The 23,498-nt window shown below is 42.6% G+C and overlaps 1 protein-coding gene and 1 non-coding gene across 2 annotated transcripts in view; both read right to left on the bottom strand.

Annotated features, from left to right (window-relative positions):
• LOC135263629 (collagen alpha-1(XXIII) chain-like) overlaps nt 1–23,498 on the bottom strand; it is a 110,538-nt gene that overhangs the window by 12,062 nt on the left and 74,978 nt on the right. Inside the window, exons 3-13 of the mRNA XM_064351900.1 lie at nt 22,839–22,883; nt 20,429–20,436; nt 17,790–17,816; nt 12,466–12,492; nt 8,703–8,729; nt 8,229–8,255; nt 6,041–6,100; nt 4,554–4,670; nt 2,574–2,600; nt 1,867–1,893; nt 580–633 (exon numbers count right to left, since the gene is read on the bottom strand). Coding sequence (XP_064207970.1) covers nt 580–633; nt 1,867–1,893; nt 2,574–2,600; nt 4,554–4,670; nt 6,041–6,100; nt 8,229–8,255; nt 8,703–8,729; nt 12,466–12,492; nt 17,790–17,816; nt 20,429–20,436; nt 22,839–22,883 — 446 coding nt within the window. The remainder of the gene's footprint in view (nt 1–579; nt 634–1,866; nt 1,894–2,573; nt 2,601–4,553; nt 4,671–6,040; nt 6,101–8,228; nt 8,256–8,702; nt 8,730–12,465; nt 12,493–17,789; nt 17,817–20,428; nt 20,437–22,838; nt 22,884–23,498) is intronic.
• Nucleotides 15,607–15,679, bottom strand: trnav-cac (transfer RNA valine (anticodon CAC)). The gene has a single exon. It is a non-coding gene; the product is annotated as a tRNA-Val (tRNA).

Genomic DNA, 23,498 nt, shown 5'->3' with positions numbered 1-23,498 from the left:
GCAAACACCCAGAGCATGAAGTGGGTAATACCCTGCTTCATAAGACAGGACTTCTGATCTCAGAAAAACTCACTCCCTTATAATATGAAACAGATATGTAAATTTGCATGTGTGCGTTTGGTGATTTGATATGATTATTTGCTCTGTCAAAATCAATCATATATACATGTGTGGGTAGTTTTCCTCATCAGCACATTTGGCATGTCCATGCAAACTTTATCTGAAAAGTGTTTCCCTGTGCCTCAGGCTCCCAAAACTCATGTTCACGAGTTGCATGATGTATTTCAATCTCAAATCTCAAAAGAATCTCAAGCTGTGTTTGGTATGAGGTAAATAATTACCACAATAAACATAAGTAGCAACAGATGCATTTAACAATAGGCTGTCAAATCTGTCAAGATGTGAACACACAAAGACCCATGACGGCTGCTCCCCCATCACCACAGAAGAGAAGCCAGAGAAAAGAAAGTGTGTTCTTTCTGTTTCGCAAGCTCCACATTCCCGCAAAGACACACACAGACATTAGCATAAGTATTACCATTGCTGGCAATGGCTTTACATTTCCGGTCACAAACGCACCTTTGACCCGGGGGGTCCCTGTGGCCCAGGAGCTCCCTGTACCCCATCTTCCCCCTGGGGGGGGGGCAGAGCACAGAAGGGTCAGAGACACATGGAACTGCTTCCGTCTTGGTTTTTGGGAACCACTTTTGTTGGATTTGAGTAAATTGTACTCATCAGTAAATGTGAACTTTAAAATCAATAAAAAGTGATTCTGAAGTTCTCAATTGCAAAAATATGTTCAATCCCCTTAGTGAAGCCATTCAATTTGCAATCCTTTACAAAGCACATATATTTGACTAGTGAACCAAGAATGTCTTTCTTGTATATCTGCGATGTAAGCAGCTCCCCATGCTAAGCAGATAAAGTGAAAAACAATATAATGCAGGGAAGATGTTGAACAAGGTGACGTCGTTTCTGCTCCCTTCAGAAAGATTAGCTACATTCCTCAATGACAGGTAGGAAATTTAAAGACATTTGCAGTGGATTTAGCAGTTTACACTGGTAGACCACAGAACTTCATCCAAACTGGAACAGCTACTCCTCTTATGACAGATTAGGAGTATCTGTTACAGTTGTAATCTGGTTCCATGATTTAGTTTTTTAACCTGAGGTTTAAGCTCACACTAAATACAGTTAAATTAACACACTGAGTGGACAAAGATTGAACTGTCGGTCTTTCTAGAATGAAGGAATAGAGTTCCTGAGAGTTCCTGGGAGTGGGAGTATCCTTTGGGATTTATTTGTTCTGGGATCCACTGTCAGCACCAATCAAAAGACCAGAGCACGTTCAGCCAGGCTGTTCGTATTAAAACAGATGACATAGATATCTACTTAATAGATATCAAATAACAGGGGCTTGTCGAAGGGCCAGACTGCTGGATGAAGCACCTGATGGGGTATTACTGTGAGCGGCAGTTCTGCCTTATTTCAGTCAGATTTCACATGCTGTTCAGATTCACAGACAGGAGAGAATTTTCTGTCGCTCTGTGAATCTGCGAATCTCTGCATTCGTGAATAAAACTGAAGCTGAAAATTGAAGATGCAGGATTTGGAGAAATATTTCTGACAAATCAAATCCTACACATCTGGCAACTCTGGGCTGAAAATGCAAGGTGCCAAATGCAGGGCCACAAGCTCTAGAGTCATGACTTTGACTGGAAAGTCAGTGTAACAGGTTCACTCTGGTCCATGTGGATGGTCCACAGGCCCGCAGGCTTTGAAAAGCAGCAGGAAAGATTTCTTTTAGCCAGTTCATTTTTTGGCCCCGTCTCAGTTCACAGATGTGTGCAGTGAGATTGGTCTTACCTGTCCTCCAGGTGGGCCTCTTGGACCCTGTAAATGAAGGAGAGAAAGCTTTTAGGGAAATGGAAAATACTGAGTTCTGGCCTTAACTGAGTCAGCCTATTCAAACAGGCCTGTAATTCTAGAGGCACTCCTCTTGGAGCTCTCTCACAGCGCTGGGAAAGAAAGAAAGAAAGAAAGAAAGAAAGAAAGAAAGAACATCCGACAGCACTAATATTATTAAAATGAATAGTGTTTTTTAAAGCGGAACACAAAAATCACTATTTAGTATGCTCTGCCTTTTGCTGAGAAGGAATGGTGTGACTTGTACTGAATGCATCTGAAAATGATGAAATGATCATGTCATTTGGTTGTGGCAAACACAGACCTGGGTCAAATACATAGTCAAAGTATTTTAATTACTGTTAAGTACTCTAGGAGACTATTTAATGTTAAAAATATTTGAGGTAGACTCTCCCAGAATAAATTGTTCTACCCAGGCAGGCCCATCTGATCAAAATGTACAACAACCATGTGCAGTTGCAATACAAATTGAGCTGAGTAGTTAAATATATGGGTGGTTGTATTTCTTTTTAGCACAAGGTAATAGAGAGTAACTCCTGTGGGACAGATAAATGAGTGAGCAACAATACGGATGTTTCGCATACTGTTTTGTACATTATTAGTACAAAACACAGTGTACACACAGAGATTCCCATTACTATACCCACCTCAATGCCATCTTTTCCTGGAGTGCCCTGTAGACAGTACAGACACTGGTCATTACAATAGGACAAACTGTTATGTGGTTAACATGTCCTGTGTTAAAGAACAGAAAAGGTATTAATTCTATACAGGCACCACTAGGTGACAGTGTTTCATCGATTGGCCTCAATGTTCAGTTGGCAAGTGCATGACTGGCACTGAAACAGGCTCTTTGACAAAGAGAACCATTTAGTTAGTAATAAGGGGGAATTAAATAAAAAGCAAATCAGCCAAAACATTTCAAATGCCTGATGCATATCACCCTGTTTTCTGTAAGCTGTGTCTGAATTAGCATTTAGCATTTTTCTAATTAGAAGATTATAAAGGAGGGGCTCCTCTTCTGGGCAACATTGCAAACTGCAATTCATGATACACGTACCCACATAGACACCAAATACATATGCGAGCATCATGCACAGCGATAACACAATTAATTCCCCCACACCATAAATCACTCCTTACTGCTGATGAAGAGATGTCAGGAAGCAAAGATAACACTTAGAGTGGTGAATGGAAAAGAGGCTTTTCTTCATTATTTTGAATCACTGCGGCATTTGCCCAAGAGATGCACGAGGGATTTTGACTGACACAATTTCCTTCCGTCAATCTGCAGCGCGCAAGTTCTTTCAATCAATTCGAACTGCTTCAAAAAATCCAAGAATTCCCATTTGGAGATTCCACTTTTCATTGCCATGCCAACAGCAAAGGCAGGTGAGTTTAACAGAAATTTAGCAAGTACGCAAAAAGGACAGACAGGGCCCACTCCATGAAGCTATGTTGGATAAAAAAAAACAGAAAATACCGCTCAAGGTCATGCATGCCCCATATTGTCAAACTGTGTTCGGTGTGAACACATTGACCTATGACGCGATAACATTGTGAAAACCACGCTGGCCGACTGATAACAATCCCTTCAAGACTAAAATGAATAGCAGTGTCAGAGAGAGAGGGAGAGAGACGGAAGTCTGACAGGGGGTTGGTGGAGTGATCTGTATTCTTCTTTGACAGGGAGCTGGTGGAGGGGAGTCGCCTTTGACAGGAACCAAATGAAGATGTATGTGGAGCTGCGGTTTACTGGTGCACAGAGTGGCCGCTCTCGTGTTCCAGCGAAACAATACTGAAGAGCCAGACTGTTCCCCTTTCAAACCGGCGGGTCAAAGACTACACAGACCGAGGTATTTTTGAGTGTCAGACCGAGGTATTTTTGAGCAGACATTACAGCACAGCAAGAACCAGCATTTACTGGAAACCCAAGCTGCTTCTCTTTCTAAGAACATTGGGCCACATTCACAAAACCTTTCTTAAATTATTCTTACCTTTGTTCTTAAAAATTATCCTACGAAAAACCAATATGGGATTCATGACATGTGGAGACCTTTGTCTTTATGCATACCCCAGGTGTATGAGATGAGGAATGCTGACTTCGTAAATTTTATGCACAATCCTGCTCATGTGACTAGCATAAGAAAACAGCCATGAACAAATACAGATAAGAAAAAAAATGATGAATGGCAAAATGTTCCTGGAACCGTTTTTACACACAGTGATGTGATTGCACGCATGTTATGTGAATGTGGCCCATTGTGTTATATTTTCTTGATTTAAAATCATATGATTCATCACCCCTGTGAGGTGAATATTTCACATAGCCCTTCCAACAGATTTCAGGTGTTTATATATTTTAAAAACGTTTTATTGCTGGGAACTGGGACAGGTGGCTGAGTGAATTTACCAATGAGTTCAAGTTTTCTCTGAATGTGAGATGTTGGAGAAACAGTGAGTCTGCCTATAGTCAGCTTCTATGAAGCCAAGGTAGGAGTTTGTGAAGCACCGTGAGTTAAGAAAGGAGGGGAAGTGGTAGGAAAGTTTCAAGGTGGGATGGAGGGGTCAGGGTGGGATGAAAGGGCGGTGAGATGGAAGGTTGAACGTGATGTGGGATTTCTTACTGCCTCTCCAGGGGGTCCTTGGGGCCCATCCTTGCCTGAATTTCCAGGGGGGCCTCTTGGACCCGGGGCTCCAGGGGGCCCTGGAGGGCCAGGGGGACCTGCCTGTCCTTGATCGCCCTGAGGATGAGAGAGAGAGAGAGAGAGAGAGAGAGAGAGGGATAATGAGAGAGAGAGAGAGAGAGCACTTAATTGATCAGTTAAAGCAATTAATTAACTCACCTAATTTGGATTCTTGGTTCTGAACTGGTTAAACTGATTTCAAAGGAGAAACAAAGCTCAGCAGGCCCTGTGGCACTCCAAGACCAGGACAAGGGCCACAGATTGCTGAACTAGTTATCGAATTGTACATGGAATAAGGAATTGTACACTCCTTATTTAAAAACAAAAAAAACTTTATTCTTTACTTGGCCCTTTTATATCCCCTGGATTAAACACAGACAGGATTTGAAGAAATGTACAATTTTGTACTTTTATGTAGCATCCCAGGTATTCATACTCTCTGATACAGTGCCTGGCTCAAATTTGACTCAGATATTTTAAGAATTTCAGAAGTTGAAATCTTGATCCAAGATTTTAACTTAGCACTCGGAACTCTCTGCTGGAATAAATTTAGGTAGACAGTTATGGTGAAAAAAAAAAAAAAACAACTTTGAGATACTATCTTTTAATTATAGTACTGGAACATTGAGAAAATTCTTGTTCGCAACTCAGCATGTCTGGTTTGTATATACTACAACCTTTATTTCTGCCAACACACAAATTATACACAGTCTCTAACAAGAAAAACACTCTCCAAAAGGTTCAATTACTTTTAATCTTTCATTCTATAACTTTGAAATAGAGCATATGGCTCAAAAACAAGCATGAATAACACAGTTCAATACTAAAGAACCCATCACCTTTAAGATGAGTTCTTCCCAACAGGATGAACTCCAGAACCCAACAGAGGAAAGAAGACCAGGGCCAGGAACGCAGAAAAGAAAAAAGGGGGATGAAAGAGAGGAAAAGAATTAAAGATTGAGCTCGGAGGACCAAACCAAGGGGGAAACACATTTAAGAAAAAAGGTTGAAAAAAGAAGGACAGAAGATGTCAAGAAAGGAGGTATCTCCATTTTGAATGAGGGAATGACAGTGAGAAGGAGAGCTGAGACAGAAAGGTGGTGAGAAGGGTTTTGTTTTGTTAGAAGGTGTGAAGCATCCTGACTTAGCAGCTGCTTGTGAGCCCTAATAGAAATGGATTATACTGCAATATATTACAAATATGTGGTCCCACTGGGAAATATAATGATAAATACATTCCACAAAAGTTTAACATATTAGCATATGTTAAAGTGGCAATAATGAGTATATTTGCCAACATAATATGAAGTGTTTTGTGATATGTAGATAATATATTTATTTCAGTATATTTTACAACCTATTCCAGTTCCATAAGGAAGGTAAAGACTGCTGTGGGGACAGAGGATAGGTGGAAGAAAGACACAGACCTTCACCGCCAGGATCTGATTACTGAGCAGACCAGCAGAGGCACTGGAGGCAGGGAGGCCCTGGGAAACAGAACAGGGGCATCAGAGGGGCATCAGGGCAAAAAACAAGAGAGGGCGGTGATGAAACGCAGGATAGATTTAAAACAGTCAGGCTCCGGTTTAAGACGTCTGTGTATCGAAACTAAATCTGATCGGAATATATCTGTGCAAATCTCAACAACTGCACATCTCTATCTTTTACTAAACCTACACATCAATTTTCAAAAACACCACGGTGAAAAAATGTTGTTGGCATTTGACATTGAACGTGAGTCGTGACAGAACCACAGCAATTGCACAAAGCTGTGATGCAGTGCCCTGAGGTTGCATAATCTGGCACTTTGAGCGCAATTTATCTGTCAAATACTCTACATCTCAATGGCTGCTCTATCCTCTACCCCACATACAGCGAGCAATGTCTCTAAAACAGGATAAACCACAGAACAGAGGGATACCAGCCTGGCCATGTGGTTTACATTAAAGAGTTGTGGTATGAATGGCATGGTTGTGAATTCAGCCTCCCTCCCTCCTTCCCTCCCTCCCTATCTTTCTCCCTCCCTCCCTCTCTCTCTCTCTCTCTCCCTCCCTCCCTCCTTCTCTCTCTCTTTCCCTCCCTCCATCCTTTCCTCTCTTTCTCTATCTCCCTTTCTCCTTTCCCCTCCCTCTTTCTCTATCTCTCTCTCTGGCAAGTAAAACACAGGCCCCACTCTCTCTAAGCACTTGAAGCAATGTACCATGAACGTTAATGGCTTCCACACTTTAATGTCACGATTACGCACGGAGTGATATAAGCATACGATATTAACTGTTATTATTACGCGCCAAAGTGAATGGTGAACGAATTCATAAATATTTGTCTCATCGTGCTCGAATGTCAAATAAAGGAGGGTGTTCTTTCCAATATTTTCATTTCTCCTCCGCATGGGACTTACTCTGTCACCATTACTTATTGTTTGCCTTTAAAACTTTTTTCCATTTCATATTTATCACACATTTAATCTGGGGACCACCCTTCCATTTCCACAGACGAGAAGAACTGTTGCCTTTGAAATAGACTCCGAGGCTCACGGTCAGTGACAGCTGTATGGTGAATAAGAGTTATCGGAGCACTGAAGACTGGATTTGGATTGCTTTGCTCAAAATGCAATGAAAGCTAAATTTCTATGTTTAGAACCGAGGTCAGACACAGATTCAGGCCTGTCAGTCCTTCGATAGGCTAGCACACATGGCCCAGGTTTGAACCGCTAGTTTACATGAAACGAGCAGAGGTCTGTGCCCATTTTTCACAGACTGTCTGACCTCCCTGGCTCCTGGTAATGTGTTATACAAGAAGCCTTTGACCAAAATGAACTGTCCTGATCAAGCAGTGGTCGAGGCCAGCATTTACGCGTTCCAATTAATAATCGTAGAAAAAAGTTTTTCTTTTAGGTTCGGCTCAGACCACCTGTGTTTAATCCATCTTCAGGAGCAGTGCGCTTTTGTATCTGTGGTGAAGACACTGTTTGATGTAGTACTTTGATGTAGTACACCCAAAAATTAAAAGAAAAGGAAATGGGACTGGTCTCTTTACTGAACGTTTCTGCTCTTCCCACCCTTGTTTAGTACTGCTAGGACACTGGGCAGAATTTGCTTAATACCGGGTGGTCGTATTTCAAGGTAGAACAAAACTAAATGGACTACTTATTTCCCCATTATTCTGAGCCTGTACACACAGAATATGTACAAAGTAGTGCAGCAGTCATGATACCAACTGTAGAATTTAACAGCATGACTACCATGGATGGATGATTGGTAAACAGACTGATCAGTGGAGCAGAATATCAGAGGAACAGTGTGTGCTTTTAGGTGTAGTACCAGGGTTCCTTGTAGGTACTGTAGGGGGGTCCCAGGCCAGACTTTATATGCAATGACCATACATAGATTTGGGGAAATATTTCCAAATATAACCTTTTTAACTTATGATGTCCTGGGATGCTTTTGAGTGTGGATGAGGGTCCCTGGGTCAAACCTGGTCGAAAACCCCCTGGACTAGTAAAAACCAGAGGCATACTGTAGTGGGATATCGCTACGATCAGGACTGAGCTACACGTTAGTGGAACTATGTTTCGAAATGCATTGGACACGTTTTTCTCGCAGGGTAGGGACTTACCCTAGGTCCCGTGTCTCCTTGGTCTCCCTGCAAGAAAACTAGAGATTTACTAACAGATGAACAACATCTTATCCACATTTACTTTCAATGCAAACACAATAACAAGCAATGTTTATAATCAACAATTCATGCTAACCAGTGATTTACAGTAACTCCAAATGACTCTCTGCATTAACAGGCAATGTCAGTGTCTGCATAATGTGGATGTTTATGTGCACTGAAACTGATGTCATGGTTACAGATGGACTAAACTAAGGCTAATTGCTTCCACTGGTTGGTTGCGCACAGAAATGAACACTGAGGGGGAATGAGGGAACAAGCGATTAAGACGTTTTCCTTCCTCAACATTTTCCTTCCTGGTTTTTAAAGCTGTTTGGCTTTGTTTACCAGATTTTTTGTTTGGAAGCGAAACCCTTAATTCTTGGCACGTATTTTCCACTGTAGTGACATGTGATCATTTTGTGTGTCATTTACCTTATCACCTTTAGGGCCCGTCAATCCCTGTAAATGAAGGAAAAATAGGTTCAGTCAAGACTGCTGCAAATGAGCAACAGATCAGGTTTCTGAAATAAAAGGTCAAAATCAACCACTCCTCCGAAAAACTCTATTAGAGTGACAGCAGTAAAACACTGACCACACATGCCATGGTCGTAGATATGGCTTTTTAATGTTAATGTTTATTACTGCTGTTGCTTGGCAACAATTCCACTCACAGGGAGCAGCAGGCATGTATTTTTAATGCCAGTTTTGGCATCTGCTTGACACTAAACGGGCTTATTTGTGTACAAAACACTTCATCTTCATTTCAAGTTCAAGTCTACTGTCCTTTTTTTGTTTTTTAGAGAGAGAAGCTGTCATTATCTATAAGCAACAACAACACAGCACACCCCACTGTACGCACATGCTCAGAACGTGCGTAAGTGACAAATGGAGGTTCTCTGGTTTGATTTTCCTCTTGATGACAGTCAGCCCCTGAATTGAGCTCGGTTTCCCCCACAAGCTCAGCGCTCTCCTGATTTCAGTTAATGCCCTGATGACAAACAGCCCAGGGGCCTCCAGAGTCGCTGTGATCGCGATCAGGCACAGCTGCTACGGGACGTCTGCGGAGCACTGCCATGGCTTCTCCCACTCAATGCAGGAAGAAGCTCACACGTAAAGCGCTCCAGTGGGAAGTGATGGGCTGTGGGTGGGGCTACTGCAAACTGTCAATCATTTACTTCAGGGAATAAATATAAAGCTTTCATAGATTTCAATAGTGCCACTCATTTGGGTTTTCCCCATTTGGCTTTCATTAGATATACTGTGTAAACTGGGTGCTTTAGCCAGTTACAATGCAACACAAGGGGCCTAGTCTTAGCCACCTCATATGTGAAAGAAATTCACTGAAGAAAATAATACATAAAAACCTGGATAAGATTTTTAAAAAACATTAAATATTTCATAAACTATGATACTCTTTCTGAATATTTTAAATATTTTATTATTTTATTCTATCAGAATAAATGCTCCACCACCTTCCTTTTTCTTCTAAAAGAAACAAGCAGTCTGTGGAAGAAATTGTTTTCACACAGCTCCTACTCGGTTGTATGTGATTTACTTGAAGGCAAACTGACTCCATTGGCCTGACAGTAAAACACAAGGCTAGAAATAATGGCTTTTAAAAGAGCCTCAGCTTAAGATAATAAACTCTCTCCTATTCTGGAGCATAACCCATTATTTTAGCCTCTTCTGCAACACCCCAGGGCACCCTGTGTAAACAGACAACCCTGGCACAGAGTGATTGGCAGATCTATGCCGGGCTATTGGACAGATCACACCCAGGGGAGGGCAAACTTCACGGTTCTCATGACATGTTGGAGTGCAAGCTTGTAAAACGGCGTACGCCCCCTTTTATCCAAGAATGCCTCGGGACAAACGAAAATTGATCACAGGTTTAAGAGAGGACGTGACTGATGTGTGCTCCGTCCCACACTCGGCACAGGACCAATAACTGTTTCCCTAGATGAGGCCTCAGCACCACTGAATCCCTCAGTAAGGCTCACTTAAATAGTGAGTGCCATGTTCTTTGAACCCGTAATAGGTGGGCCTACAATGAACTTTCAATCACAGAAGAAAAAAGAAAACAATGATTGGTAGATAACATCAGGGAGCATATTATAGCTTTGACCATTTATGGCTTCATGAAGGTGTGCTGAGCTGTAATACACTGGTAAATGTTCTAAATGTAACAGCACATAAGTCCCATGTCAGCATTAGCAGAGGAGATGAGCATCTTTGGGCACCTGAAGAGATGAACTTGAATACACCCTGCCCCAGTGGTATGAAGCTCATTGTATCTCAAAGCCATTTACTACTACTTGACTGAATAATGACATTGCAAAAGGATAGGTGGCACGGTGGTGGGACCTCACAGCAAGAAGGTCCTGGGTTTGAATCCTGAGCTGGGCATTTCTGTGTGGAGTTTGCATGTTCGAATGCGTTTAGTTTAGTTTAGTTTAGTTTAGTTTATTTGACAATTATTAAAATACATGTTACAGCAAGTCATGCATCCTAAAATTATCAAAGATAGCACAAAAAGTCACAGACTTATTTCCATTGTGGTCCTTGGTCTCAGCACATAATATATACATAAACATTATTATCATTAGCCTAAATCATTAAAAGTAAAACTAAACAAAATACAACATTGTTAATAAAATATCTTACAAAATGTACAGATCTTATATACACTAAAAACAGGAACCCTCCCTCCACTGTCAGTCTCCTGAATTTACTCTTGGACTTTTTCCTAACGTTCACCTTGAAACTATGTAGGTTCTATATAGGTTTCTTTCGGGTACTCCGGTTTGAGTGTGTGGTATGAGTGTTTGAGGGAATGGTGTGTGTGCCCCGCAATAGATTGGCAGTCTGTCCAGGATGTATTCCTGCCTCTCCCTCCCAATGTATGCAGAGATCCAGCATCCCCCACAGCCCTGACCAGGAATAAGCGGGTATAGATAATGGATGGATGGATGGAACTAATTATGATCCAAACATACAGGCATGCAGACTTACCTGACTTCCCTTAAGACCAGGGGAACCCTGGTAGGAGGAGAAAACAGACAGAATTTAGTGTTGAGAAGAATCTCTTCTTCATTATTATTGTTTTGAACTCTCTATTAGTTCTCATAGAACTATCTTATTGTATTTAAAGAAGCCATATAGGGAAAAGGCATATGGCTTCTTTGAAGCAAATACAGATGATGAACAACAAATAGAAACACAGAACAAGAACCAAATTTTCATTGGTTTAATCAGTGGTTATAAAATACATCTCTCAAAATTGTCATTCATCTTTTAATAAAAGTTTAAAACGGGTCAATCTGACCCAAACCGAACACAAGGGTTAAGCGTGTTCTTGATTTCTCCTTTTTTTTTCATTGCTGAGGTTGACTTAAGCTAACATATTTTCTGAATAAAAGTTGGTTTTCATACAGTTTCCAAATATCTTTCCCATTTTATTTTGATTTGGTCTGAACAACACCAGTCTCTTTTGCTTGCATCTACAAGAGATGTAACATTATACTCTCAGATCTCTGGCTGCTTCTTGAAAACTAACATTATAATTCTTGGCAGATGTACACAGAGCAAAATGTGATTGTTTTTACTACTTGGTAACTATTTTTCTTTTTGTACATTTGAAATGTAATATTTATGCTAAGTGGAGCTTTATAAGCAGAGTAAACTGTTCTAAGCTGTGCGGTTCTGGTGATATATATAAATATATATATATATATACATATATATGCACTGCTGAGGTGGAAACCATATTATCACCCCAGGCAGGCACTTATGTCATGAGAACTACATGGTTTATTCATTACATGTGTCTGTGTGTGTGTGTGTGATTGTGGGAGTATGTAATGTATGTATGCTTGTGCATGTGTGTGTGTGTGTGTGTGTGTGCGCGCGTCCAAATGTGCATGTGTGTGTGATTGTGAGAGTATGTGTGCACGCATGTATGTGTGTGCGTGTGTGTGTGTTAGGATATGTGTCTACATGTGTCAGTGCAAATATGTGTGTACATTCTAATATGTGTTCTTACTCAGCAGTGATCCACAGTAGTAATGGCAGTGGGAAGATGACTGAGGATTAACAACTATGCTCAGTGTGTGTGTTGGGGTAGCTGTAAAGCACACAGGTACCATCTCTAAACGCTATCTCTAAACATACAGCTGTCGGACAACGTAACACTCACAGGTTTTCCGTCCATGCCAAGAGGACCCTGAAATATGGACAGAAGATGCATTCAGTCAAAGAGTATTTGCAACATTAAACCTATTGGACAGATTCTGTGAGAAGCCAGCTGCTTACCATCACACTTGTGTTAATACAGGACTGGAAGACTGCTTAATACTGTTACACTGTAGTACAGCCAGGAAGAGCTATCAAGTGGCGTTTTTTTTTTGCAATGTTATGCTTTGGGGGTTTGTAACCAGAAGCACGCTTTTGCAAAGATGGGCATCACCTTTGAGCAAGTTCATTCCCATCTCTGCAAGCTGACAATAAGTGAGTTATGCTATCTGCAAAGGAAATGTTAACCATCCTCTGCCATGAAGCATGCATGCACTACCACCGAGAACACAATCCATCACGCTCCACTGTATAAAGCATCCTCCTGTCATGTGCATGCTCTGATCTTGAGTTCATGTGTACTCAAATATAAACTCACTTTCAGAACCCAGACATACATATAAATCAGAGTAAGGATGTAGAATTCGATCGGCATGGCACCAAGGTTTACAGTTTCTTTTTTAAGAGGTGCTTGACATAATGTCTAGGGTGTCCAGTTCACTCTGTCCTGAGATAAAAAAATGTTTTTAAAAAACACCTTTTGTGCTTCAGACAGTTTATTTCATGCTTATATATCAGAGACGTTTCGATGTGAATTACTGGTGTGGTGGAAAGTTCAGCCGGTTTAAAGAGGGAGGGAGGAAGAGGAAGCACAAAGGCTGACAAGTAAATGTAAACTATGCCATCTACACCGCAACTCTTTAACAGGAGCCACATGGCCCAGCTCGGAGAGACACCCTCCCTCAGATTTAATTTTATACAGAAACGCATGGGGAACCACAGGCCCCATTCACTTATTCTCTCTCACTCCGTCATTCACTCTCTCCCATCGCTCCACTGTGAGGCCCAGCGGGAGGGTAGCTGTCCACTGAACAGGGGTGCTGAAACATTTGACAGTCACCGCTCTCCTGGCCTCTCGCAGAGCTCGTTCCGTAAAGCCACACAGCAGGGCTGCAGGTCCACGGTGGCGATTCAGAGAAACCCGCCAGAACCTCACAACCGCACTGCATTCTGTGCCGTTCACCCGTCCCCATAGCAAACCATCCAGCTCACTCCTATTAACTGAGAAAGCCCATTTTAACAGCACATTTTTCCAGCTCTCAGATTCAATTAAAACTGTCCCACATTCCCAAATCTAATCTGACACTGTATTATAGTAATAATATAAGAGAATACAAGTAATAAATTAAGTTAGAAAAAGCACTAGTGGAGGAGCTATGGCACATATTGTAATACATTTGAAAAATGACAGTATTGAATTTGCAAGGAAAGTATAATCACATCACATTTTTGGCACATAAAAGACACTATTATCCAGAGCAATTTAAATTCTCTACATAAAATCCATGCACACAGCTGGATATTCACTGAAGCAATTCAGGCTAACTACCTTGCTCAAGGGTACAACAGCAGATCCTCACCTAGGAATCAAACCTGCAACCTCAGATCTGAAAAAGCCTAGTTCCTGAGCCATTATCCTGACAAATAACAACCAGCTTGACATATTTCACATTCAGAATAACTGCACTGTCCTCATGGCTAGCCGGAAAGAGAAAGAAATGAGGAATCCATAGAGGGCCTGGATTTCTCTGAAGTTTTGTGGACGTGACCTAAAAATACACTAAACCAGGTGTCTCAAAAAGGGCCAATGTGGGAGCAGGCTTGTGTTTTAGTCCAGCACTAAGACACCTGATGCTACTTATCAAGATCTTGATTGAAGACCGTGATTAGTCAATTAGCTGAAACAAGTGGCATACTGCTGGGCCTGCACCCACACCAGCCCTTTTCAGATCAGACCACGCACCCCTGGTCTAAACTAGAAAGGTCAGGACAATCTACTGAGTCAATTCAACTATGGGAAAGCAAGCCCAGTTCCCAGCCACACACAGGTTTATGATTCTGACAAGTGGCAAAATTTCATTGGGCCCCTGTCTTGTCAATCATCCTGAAAATCACATCAAACAACTCACACCGACACCTGATATCTGTAAGATCCACTATCATTAGGAAAAAAACTGAACAAAATAAGAAGAGAAAGCAGTGCATTACAACGCATCCCTCTGTTATTTCAACAATATACATATGAATTGGATGCCAAATCAGACCCTTAATCCCTTCTCTTATCTTGTATAACATGCACGGATGGCCATATATACAGTATTTCCCACTGGCTGAAACATCAGCACACATGTTTGAGGTTTCCCATACATAATCAAGCCTATCCAGGATGTTACGGAGAATTAGCGAGGTGTCACTGAATCCTATAAATTTAACATTTCATGCAGGAGAGCGCCAGATTTCTGAGGATCCTTCTTGAAAGGGGATTTTTTTAAAAAGACTTCAAGGCCAGGCACTGAGCAGAATCCCTATGGCACAGTGGAAGTGTAAATGGGTGCATCTGGCTGTGCTCAAGCTCATCCCACTGCCTGCTGGGACTGCACTTCTCCAGAGCAGTGGTTCTCAAACTGCCCCCTGCGTACGCTGGTTTTCTTTTCGACCACAACTACAAACCCAGAATTTTAACACGCTGTTACTTTTCCTTAATTAGACACTTTTAATGTTTTGTGGGATTATTTACCCTCTTAAGACACATTATGTCAGAAATAGCAATGCAAGCCATGAAGATTAAAAGTCCCACGTTCACATTGTGCTTATTGTGCTATTTGTCAAACTATTACATAAAAAGAGGTCCTTTTTTAAAAAACATATCAAATGAAAGTGCATTTGGAAGACAATGCAAATAATAACGAGTCAAACCTGCATTGTGTTAATAAGTTCAAGGAAAGAATTACGAACTCAAACAAGTGTTCCACAACATTAATTAAGCGAGAGCTTGGCTGTAACAAAAACCAGCATACACAGGCATCCAACAGGACCAAGTTTAAGAGCCAGTGGCCCTATGCAAAAACAATGCTGAGTAGTAATGACGGTCAAGTGACACTGACAATGAAGGCACACAGCAACCCGTGTAACAAGTCTGCTGGTTACACAGTTTTCTCGTGATAATCACATGCAGACACAACACTGAGGAGTATAATCAATAAACTGTTTCTGCCCGGTTTCGAACCGAGGACCTTTTGCGTGTGAGGCAAACGTGATAACCACTACACTACAGAAACCTGGATGGCAAGCACACACAACACTTTCCGTCCAATTTTGTAATAGCCTCTCAAAGAAGTGAGTGATTACGTGTTTGCTAAGTCTCAGACGGGTAAATTACAGCTTGTTCTGCCATAAATCTGTTTATCCACACGTTTTCCTACCAAACATTAAATTGAAGAACGTCCTTTTATTTCAACAGTAAATCAGACAGAAGGCTTAATCCTCATTATCCATATTGTTGTTGGCTGATGTCGAGCAGTAGGCAACACAAAGATAGAATCAGGATGCAACAGATAAATAAAAGGGGCATTGGGGTCCAGGATGGGGGTGGGAGGTGGGGGGTGGCGGCTGGCATCTGGATCCAGTAGGTTTGAAATTAAGGAAGGTACAAATGTGGACGAGGGAGGTATAAATGCATGAACAGAAGGTTCACATCAGAAAATGAAAAGATAAAGAATGGAGGAAGGTGGAGGAAGGTGTGGGGGGGACGGTGGGGGGGTAGGGGGGTACAGCAATACGGAGGTGGGAATAATGGGAATGCAATGCAGGTGTGAGAAAAGAAAGCACAGATGGAGTTTATTTACTTTCCTTCCATCCCGTTGCGAGACTGACTGCTCTCTGAGCTCACAAAAGCTTTGTGCGAGATCTGCAATCGTGGTCTGTGCGTGTGTGTCAGGCACTAACACCACAGGAGCTTCTGTCTACAGGTTTCTGTCCAGAGCCTTTTCATTCACGTTTTCACTTTGTGCACGTTTGGATCTGAATCCTAGATATGGAATGAGCTCCAAAGTTTTCGTCTTCTGTTCGTAATAAAGAGCGCCAGTTGCCAAAAAAGACAAAATGAAGCCATCTAGGGCTAACTACATGAGAAAGCTTTCCTCGCCCTCATAGGGAAAATGACCTCCTGATGACTTCTGTACTCCCCTCACTAGCTTTGCTGGCATTGACAAGTGAAGCTCAGCGCTCTATTCAACTGCCTCTAGTTTGCGGTGCCAGACACTGTATAAACCTCTCAATAAGTTATACGCACACACACACACACACACACACACACAACACCAGTAGGGGGAGACATGGCCAACACATCGCAGCGCTCTGTGCCAAAAACAATAAACTGGTACTGAATCCATAAAGACCTGCGGTCCTCGCTCACAGCTAACTGGAGCCTCCTCACGAAGACCTCTTAAACAGCCAAAAATTGGCTAAACTGTTACAGAACAACATGAGTCAACACTATTAACAAGGCTCCGCTGGACAATTTGGAAAGGCACAGCGGGAACCCAACCAGAAAGAGGCAGCACAGACTGCAGGCCCTTAACAAGAGACGGAGACCCTCATTAAGGCTCAGAGGAAAACACGAAAATAAACCGCCACACAGCAATACTGTGGCCACAAATTACACAAAACAAACCATAAAGGATCACTCAGGATACTGCGTGCTGTGATTAATGATCTATGACAGGCTTTCTCATTAGTTACAAGATTTGACGACTGGAATTTCATATTACAATGTGTGTTTTTTTGTGCATTTCTGCAGGAGGCCACTAGATGTCACTGTATAATCCACCGGAGGAGACAGGCAGGGATACAGCCTCATAAATCATACTAAGCATCAGACGTTCAGGAGGAACATGTTTAATGTGTTTCATAATTACAAAAGGGTTTATATACATAAACACAGAGACACACATATGCAGTGTGTTTGTGTGTGAATGTGAGCATGTCTGCATATATGTACATACAGTACATGTGCCTGCCTGCATGCATGCCCGAGGTAGTTCTAATCTGACATACAGCACTGTCAATCACAATAAGAGCCGGGCCAAAGCATATGGTGTAAGACCACATTGTTCCTTTTACTTAAACACACATTCTGGAACATTCCTACATCATAACAGTACGTAAACAGAAACACACTTGCCATGGTAAAACACCAGGTGTAAATACTGTAGCAAGTGAAACTTTCATGCACAGGTCATGTAAGGATCAAAAGGATACTAATAAAATGGGAGAGAACAGCATAATACCACAGAGATAAGAAACAGGTGGCATAGATAAGAAGGATAAGATAGGAAAGACAGGTAAGAACACCTGAAGGTCATAGGAAAGAAATAAAGTGAACCGTACCGGGTATCCATCACGACCGGGAGTTCCCTGATAAAGAAATCAGAACGCTGATTAAGTCATTATGACATCACTCCGCACAGGAGGGAGTCTCCCTCTTGTGTTTCAATGCCAACTTACTATGTTAATCCACATCTCATTTTGAATGCAATATCTCTTTAAAATGTGCACATTAATCATTTGCAAAGTAATCCTCTGGAGCTATAAAAAGTGTAAGCACTTCTCAGTAGTACCAGGAAAGCTATAGGAGGAGACAATTATTTTCATAGTTTACTTGATAAAATATCTTGCACATTTTAGGCTAGGCTGCAGACAGTTCTAGACTAAGTCTGACGATAGGTTAATAGAAACAGGGTACATTAAATATAAAACGACACACCCCCCCGCCCCCCCAAATAAAAAAGACCATTGTTATACTTCTTCATTTAATTCTCAGTATCTTACCAGTAAAGGGTTCAAGTGTAATAGTCCTCCATATTGGACCAAACTAGACCAGCTCAAACCGGACCAGAATGAAACTTACAGACTGTTGTCAATGACAGAGATTCACAACCCCTTTGTGATGAAGGAAGTACTTACTGGAAGTCCTGAAAAAAACAAAAAAACAATCAATGTGTCAATCAATCATCAGTCAAACAGACATTACACTTCATCTACTGCAAACCACATGTAACTTTAAACACTTGACTACAGATCTATGCAGAACTGAATAGAGCAGTTGCCCCTCACTTGCTCTCTTTCCTTCTCTACGCTCTCACTCGTCTTAAATGATAAGACTACACCTCAGTGAGAACAACCAGAGCACCGCAGAAATGTAGCTAATTGAGGCGGTTAATCCCAAAGAACAGTGTGGAAGTGAAGACGCCATTCATCTTGCTGCCTGTTAGCAGACACGGTTGGAGCACCAAAACCCTGATAGTGGGAGATATGGCAGTTCCTGCCTCTAATCACAGAGAACAGAAAAGGTTCAGAAACGGTTCCTTTCAAACAAACTGGATAGGTTTTTTTTTTTTTCCTGTTAAGATCACACCAGCGGTTGAGTTCTACAAGGCCTACGAGTCCTTTCAGACAAACCAACCAGGTCAGCAAAAGTAACGGGGAACAACAGTAAAGAGTTCATTACAGAACACTGCTGTCGCGGTAAATAAAAGCCCCCCGATGTGCCTTATTGGAAACAGACGCTAATAACGCTACGCTTTTCGTACAGTCTGGAAACAATGGCTTCTTCCAGCTGCAAGGGCATCTCTCCCAATCACGCAGTGTCTGATGTTGGCTCTGATTAGATACCCGTTGGATTAAGACACAATTGGATTAGGTCGGATTGAATTACTGTCGTTTTTTTGATCCACGTCACGAGGACTAATAAAACGGCTACGAGAAAAGATCCGCAAGATTTCGGTTCAATCGCGATTAATTTTCCTTTTACCGACGAAGGATCCATTACGTGCATCACGCGAAGTCTCAGCTCAGCTTTAATCTTGCCGCTTCTCTGGTGTGTAGACACCTCTTCCAGCGCAACATATGGACACAGAGACAAAGCAGACAGCTGTATTTAGTTTCTACCAAACCGCATGTTTCCCAACATTCTGCCCATTAACTTTATCTTGACGATGCACAGTGCGCGCTCCTACGGCTCGCCCTGGAATATCTTTTCTTATCCGAACCCGCAACGCTCCTCGGAGACTAGGCGCCGCGGCAACATGACACCAAATGAAACGAACGAAACGACAGATCTGGGAAGGAGATCATCTGCTGCGGCATCTCATTGAATCATAGCCAGAATTCGCAAATTGAAGGAGAAACAGACTATATTTAGCACCATGGGGTTTTTTCCTTTTCTTTTCGCCATGTTTTTCTTGTGTTTTTTTTTTCTTTTCATTTAGCGTGAATGGGCTGGAACGGGCCCATCCATGGCCACCCTGCCTGTGCGGCTTCTCTCTGTTGGGGTTCGGTGGGAAACTATCTGCGATGCTAAGAGTCGGTGTCCTGCTGGGTCAGGAATCCGGGCCGGGACGTGGGGGGAGCCAGGGACGAGGGGCCAGAACGCTCTGAGATGCCGCCACTCCCAGAAGGCACACACCCTCACTCGACCCCATCGGAGGAGGCCACAGGCATCAGTGAGAGACAAAGAAGCGGTTATTCCTTCTCTGTCTGCGCATCTTCCATGAGGCCCAAACGCAGGCCGCCGTCTGACCGCCTAACAGACGGACACCGGCGGTTTGGTGCAACCCCCCCGCGGCAGACGCCAGGCTTCCCCCTGAGGCATCTCAGCCACAGTCCCTCCACAGTCAGCGCAGCTATGGAGCCAAGGCTTAGTGTCCTTCACCTCAGAACCCTGCTGTTTCAAAGCACAAAAAAAAACAGTTCCAAGGGGTGTCTGAGTAGGCCTACAGCCACGCATTGGCAGATCGCTTTTCATTTCTATTTTTGCGCAATATTGTTGTTTTGTTTTGATTTCTTTGGCTTCGCAGAAGCTTCTGGAATTCGCTGGCCATCAGCAACCAAGGCTTCACACACTGCACGCATCAGCACATTTGGGAAGCTGGGAATGCAGAACGAAAGAGGGAGAAGCACCGGAGATACGGACGGGAAAACAACCACAGGGGCACACCAGGGACGCTTCCAGGCCCCCCTCCCGAAACAGGAGATGCTGGGTTTGTGCAACCAGGCGATGCAGAGGACAGGGACTGGGCGGGGGGGGGGGGGGGAGGGGGAGGGGGAGGGCAATAATGAGGAGTATGGATCACTGGTATTTATCTTTCATATGGAGCCTTGTTCCAGCATGGAAAGCCGTGAGGAAGGTCCATTCACAGGGTTTGGGAAAAAGGGAGGGGGGGAGTGATTGGGGGTGGGCCAGGGACAGGATATGCTGCAGTTTATGGGGCATGAAAGTCAATTACATTTTTTTATGTCTAGACAAACACACACACACACTGCCTACACACACAGAGACTGTTTAATTGTAATAAGCCTTGAATTCCAGCAGTCTGCCTACTATAGTTTTACAGCAGATTTTTTATTTTTTTGATACACAATGATGTGTACCAAGTCAAACACCCCAATATCAGTGTAGTGCAACAGTATCTCTGCAGAACTTTTATGACTTCAATATCATTTTCTACATCATTTTTAAAAAATCCGATATAGCACAACTTTATGTCAAAGCACCAATATAATTAACGTCAGATGGAAACGGATATGACGCACTTGCTGATGTGAGAGTTAAGTGCTGAGCAGGTAAGGACTGACATAGAGAGAGCTGACATGCACTGGCTCACACGCAGGAAGAGATCGTCAGTGACCCGTGCCTGAGTCACCGTCAAAGGACAGGATCTCATCTGTAGACAGAACCAGTGTGACTCCATACTGAGTCATAATTTATTTATTTTTTTCTGTGAAAGCTCCTGTCTCAGAAGCATGTTCCCAATAAGGCTTTCACCCTGCAGCAGTAGTTAAACAATACGGTTACTAAAACTGAAAAATATCAGTCACACATTACTAAAAGGTATAATATTTACCTCATACGCCTTCCTCGATGAAGGCAGACTCTTTGTTGCAATGTTGAAGTTATGTTATCCGGGTGTATTGAGCTCAGTGTGTGACTCATTTATTTTAACTTTTTTTTTGTGTTAGCCCGTATCTCCAGCACGAACAATAAGCCTATATTAGTCACCGGTGAAATTGCAAAGAGGAAAACAGCAGAAAAATCCAAGAACCCACGAGAGGGAACACGAGCACGGTGTGACTTAAAAGCTGGTGCCAGGTTACAGCCTTTAGGCTGTTACCGTAATGCTGAAGTTTGTCGGATCAGAATGGCCACAGTACACAGTGCTTTATCACTTTGCGGACATGGAGGATATCAGTACAGACAGATGGCTGTGCTAACACAGGATTAAGCCTTAAATGAGCACAGGCAGAAGGTTTTGCTGACACAAGGTGAGGCCTTTGCTAACACAGGCAGAAGGTTTTGCTGACACAGGGTGAGGCCTTTGCTAACACAGGCAGAAGGTATTGCTAACACAGGGTAAGGCCTTTGCTAACACAGGCAGAAGTTATTGCTAACACAAGGTCAGGCCTTTGCTAGCACAGGCAGAAGGTTTTGCTGACACAGGGTAAGGCCTTAAACGAGCACAGGCAGAAGGTTTTGCTAACACAGGTTGAGACCTTTGCTAACACAGGTAGAAGGCATTGCTAACACAGGTTGAGGCCTTTGCTAACACAGGCAGAAGGTTTTGCTGACACAGGGTAAGGCCTTAAACGAGCACAGGCAGAAGGTTTTGCTAACACAGGTTGAGGCCTTTGCTAACACAGACAGAAGGTATTGCTAACACAGGATGAGGCCTTTGCTAACACAGACAGAAGGTTTTGCTAACACAGGGTCATGCTTTTGCTAACACAGGTAAAAGGTTTTGCTAACACAGGGTGAGGCCTTTGTAACACAGGCGGGCAGAAGGCTTGACTAGTGTATGAGCAGGACAGCTTTCTTTCTGGGTCTTAACAAAGCCTTACCCCTGTGTTAAGACCTAGAGCAGTACGCTGTGCTGTGAGCCACATTAGTTTAACAGGGAGGAGGAGAGAGCTTGTATGCCACTGCTGCATGATCACAGCACAGGGTACTGATATACTGTACATTTATTCATTTTTATTTTTATTTCATTTAACCTTTATTTACCCAGGGTAGGTTCGCTGAGCACGGATGCTCTTTTGCAGCAATGCCCTGCTTCACACTCATACACATTCACACCTGGGAGCTGCCCAGTACAACCACAAGCCTCTATTGTTGGCCACTGGAGGGCAAAAGACTGGCCAAAATAGGAGCTAGCTATGCTTATATGGAGGGAGGCTACACTAATGCTTTTTTGTATGCATACTTGACTGAAAGATCCACACAAGAATTCCAATGCCCTTGTACATCTGTACCTGAGCAAATGGCAAATAAAAGTCTTATGTCTTATGGAAGACTTCCAAAGCTTGTTTTAAGCACAGAAGAAAAGGCTTTGCTAACATGAGTGATGGCAGTTAGAAAGAAATAAAAAGGAGTGTGGTTCTTACCTGGATCGCCTCGCTTTCCCATCCTCCCTCGTTTTCCTGGTGGGCCTAAAAAAAAAAAAGATTGACAGGAAAAAAAATTGATCATCAGTTTCTCCACAGTCTCTTTCTCTCTCCATCTCTCTCTCTCTCTTAGTGCTCAGTGGGACATGGAGAAGCTCAGACGCTCACTGCTGCATGATCGATGTTCCCCTAACATTTGAACTCCCCAATGCTGTACTGCCAAGGCCCTTTGAACCCCAGGGAGCAGAAGGAGGGGATGGGGGAAATGTTAGCCAGTATGAAGGAGAGAGGTAGAAAAACCTGGAGCAGAACACTGATAATCACCACCCCCCATCATCTCCACAAGCCAAACCCCCCAAAACAACAATATTAAATATCGGACTGCATAGGAGAATGCTAGCTATGCTTTATGCATTCCAGGAGGAAATACAGTCTAGTTATTATTGGTTTGTATATAATTAAGCTCAAATAAATTATACTTGTGTTGGCTTTTCCATATGCATGGGAAAATTCCTTTTAAAGGTTCCCCCAAACCCCTAAAAATTTGAATGATAGAGTATATGGGTATAATTAACAAAAAATAGCCTCCCTGGAAATTATTTTTGGGCCCAGAGGTTGATTAGATGAGTTTTACAGCTAGATGATCACAGAGTCCAACTT

The sequence above is a fragment of the Anguilla rostrata genome, chromosome 9 (assembly GCF_018555375.3).
Source record: "Anguilla rostrata isolate EN2019 chromosome 9, ASM1855537v3, whole genome shotgun sequence".
Lineage (NCBI taxonomy): Eukaryota > Metazoa > Chordata > Actinopteri > Anguilliformes > Anguillidae > Anguilla > Anguilla rostrata.
Note: the sequence above shows the minus strand (reverse complement) of the source record. Positions and strands in the feature narration are given on the sequence as shown.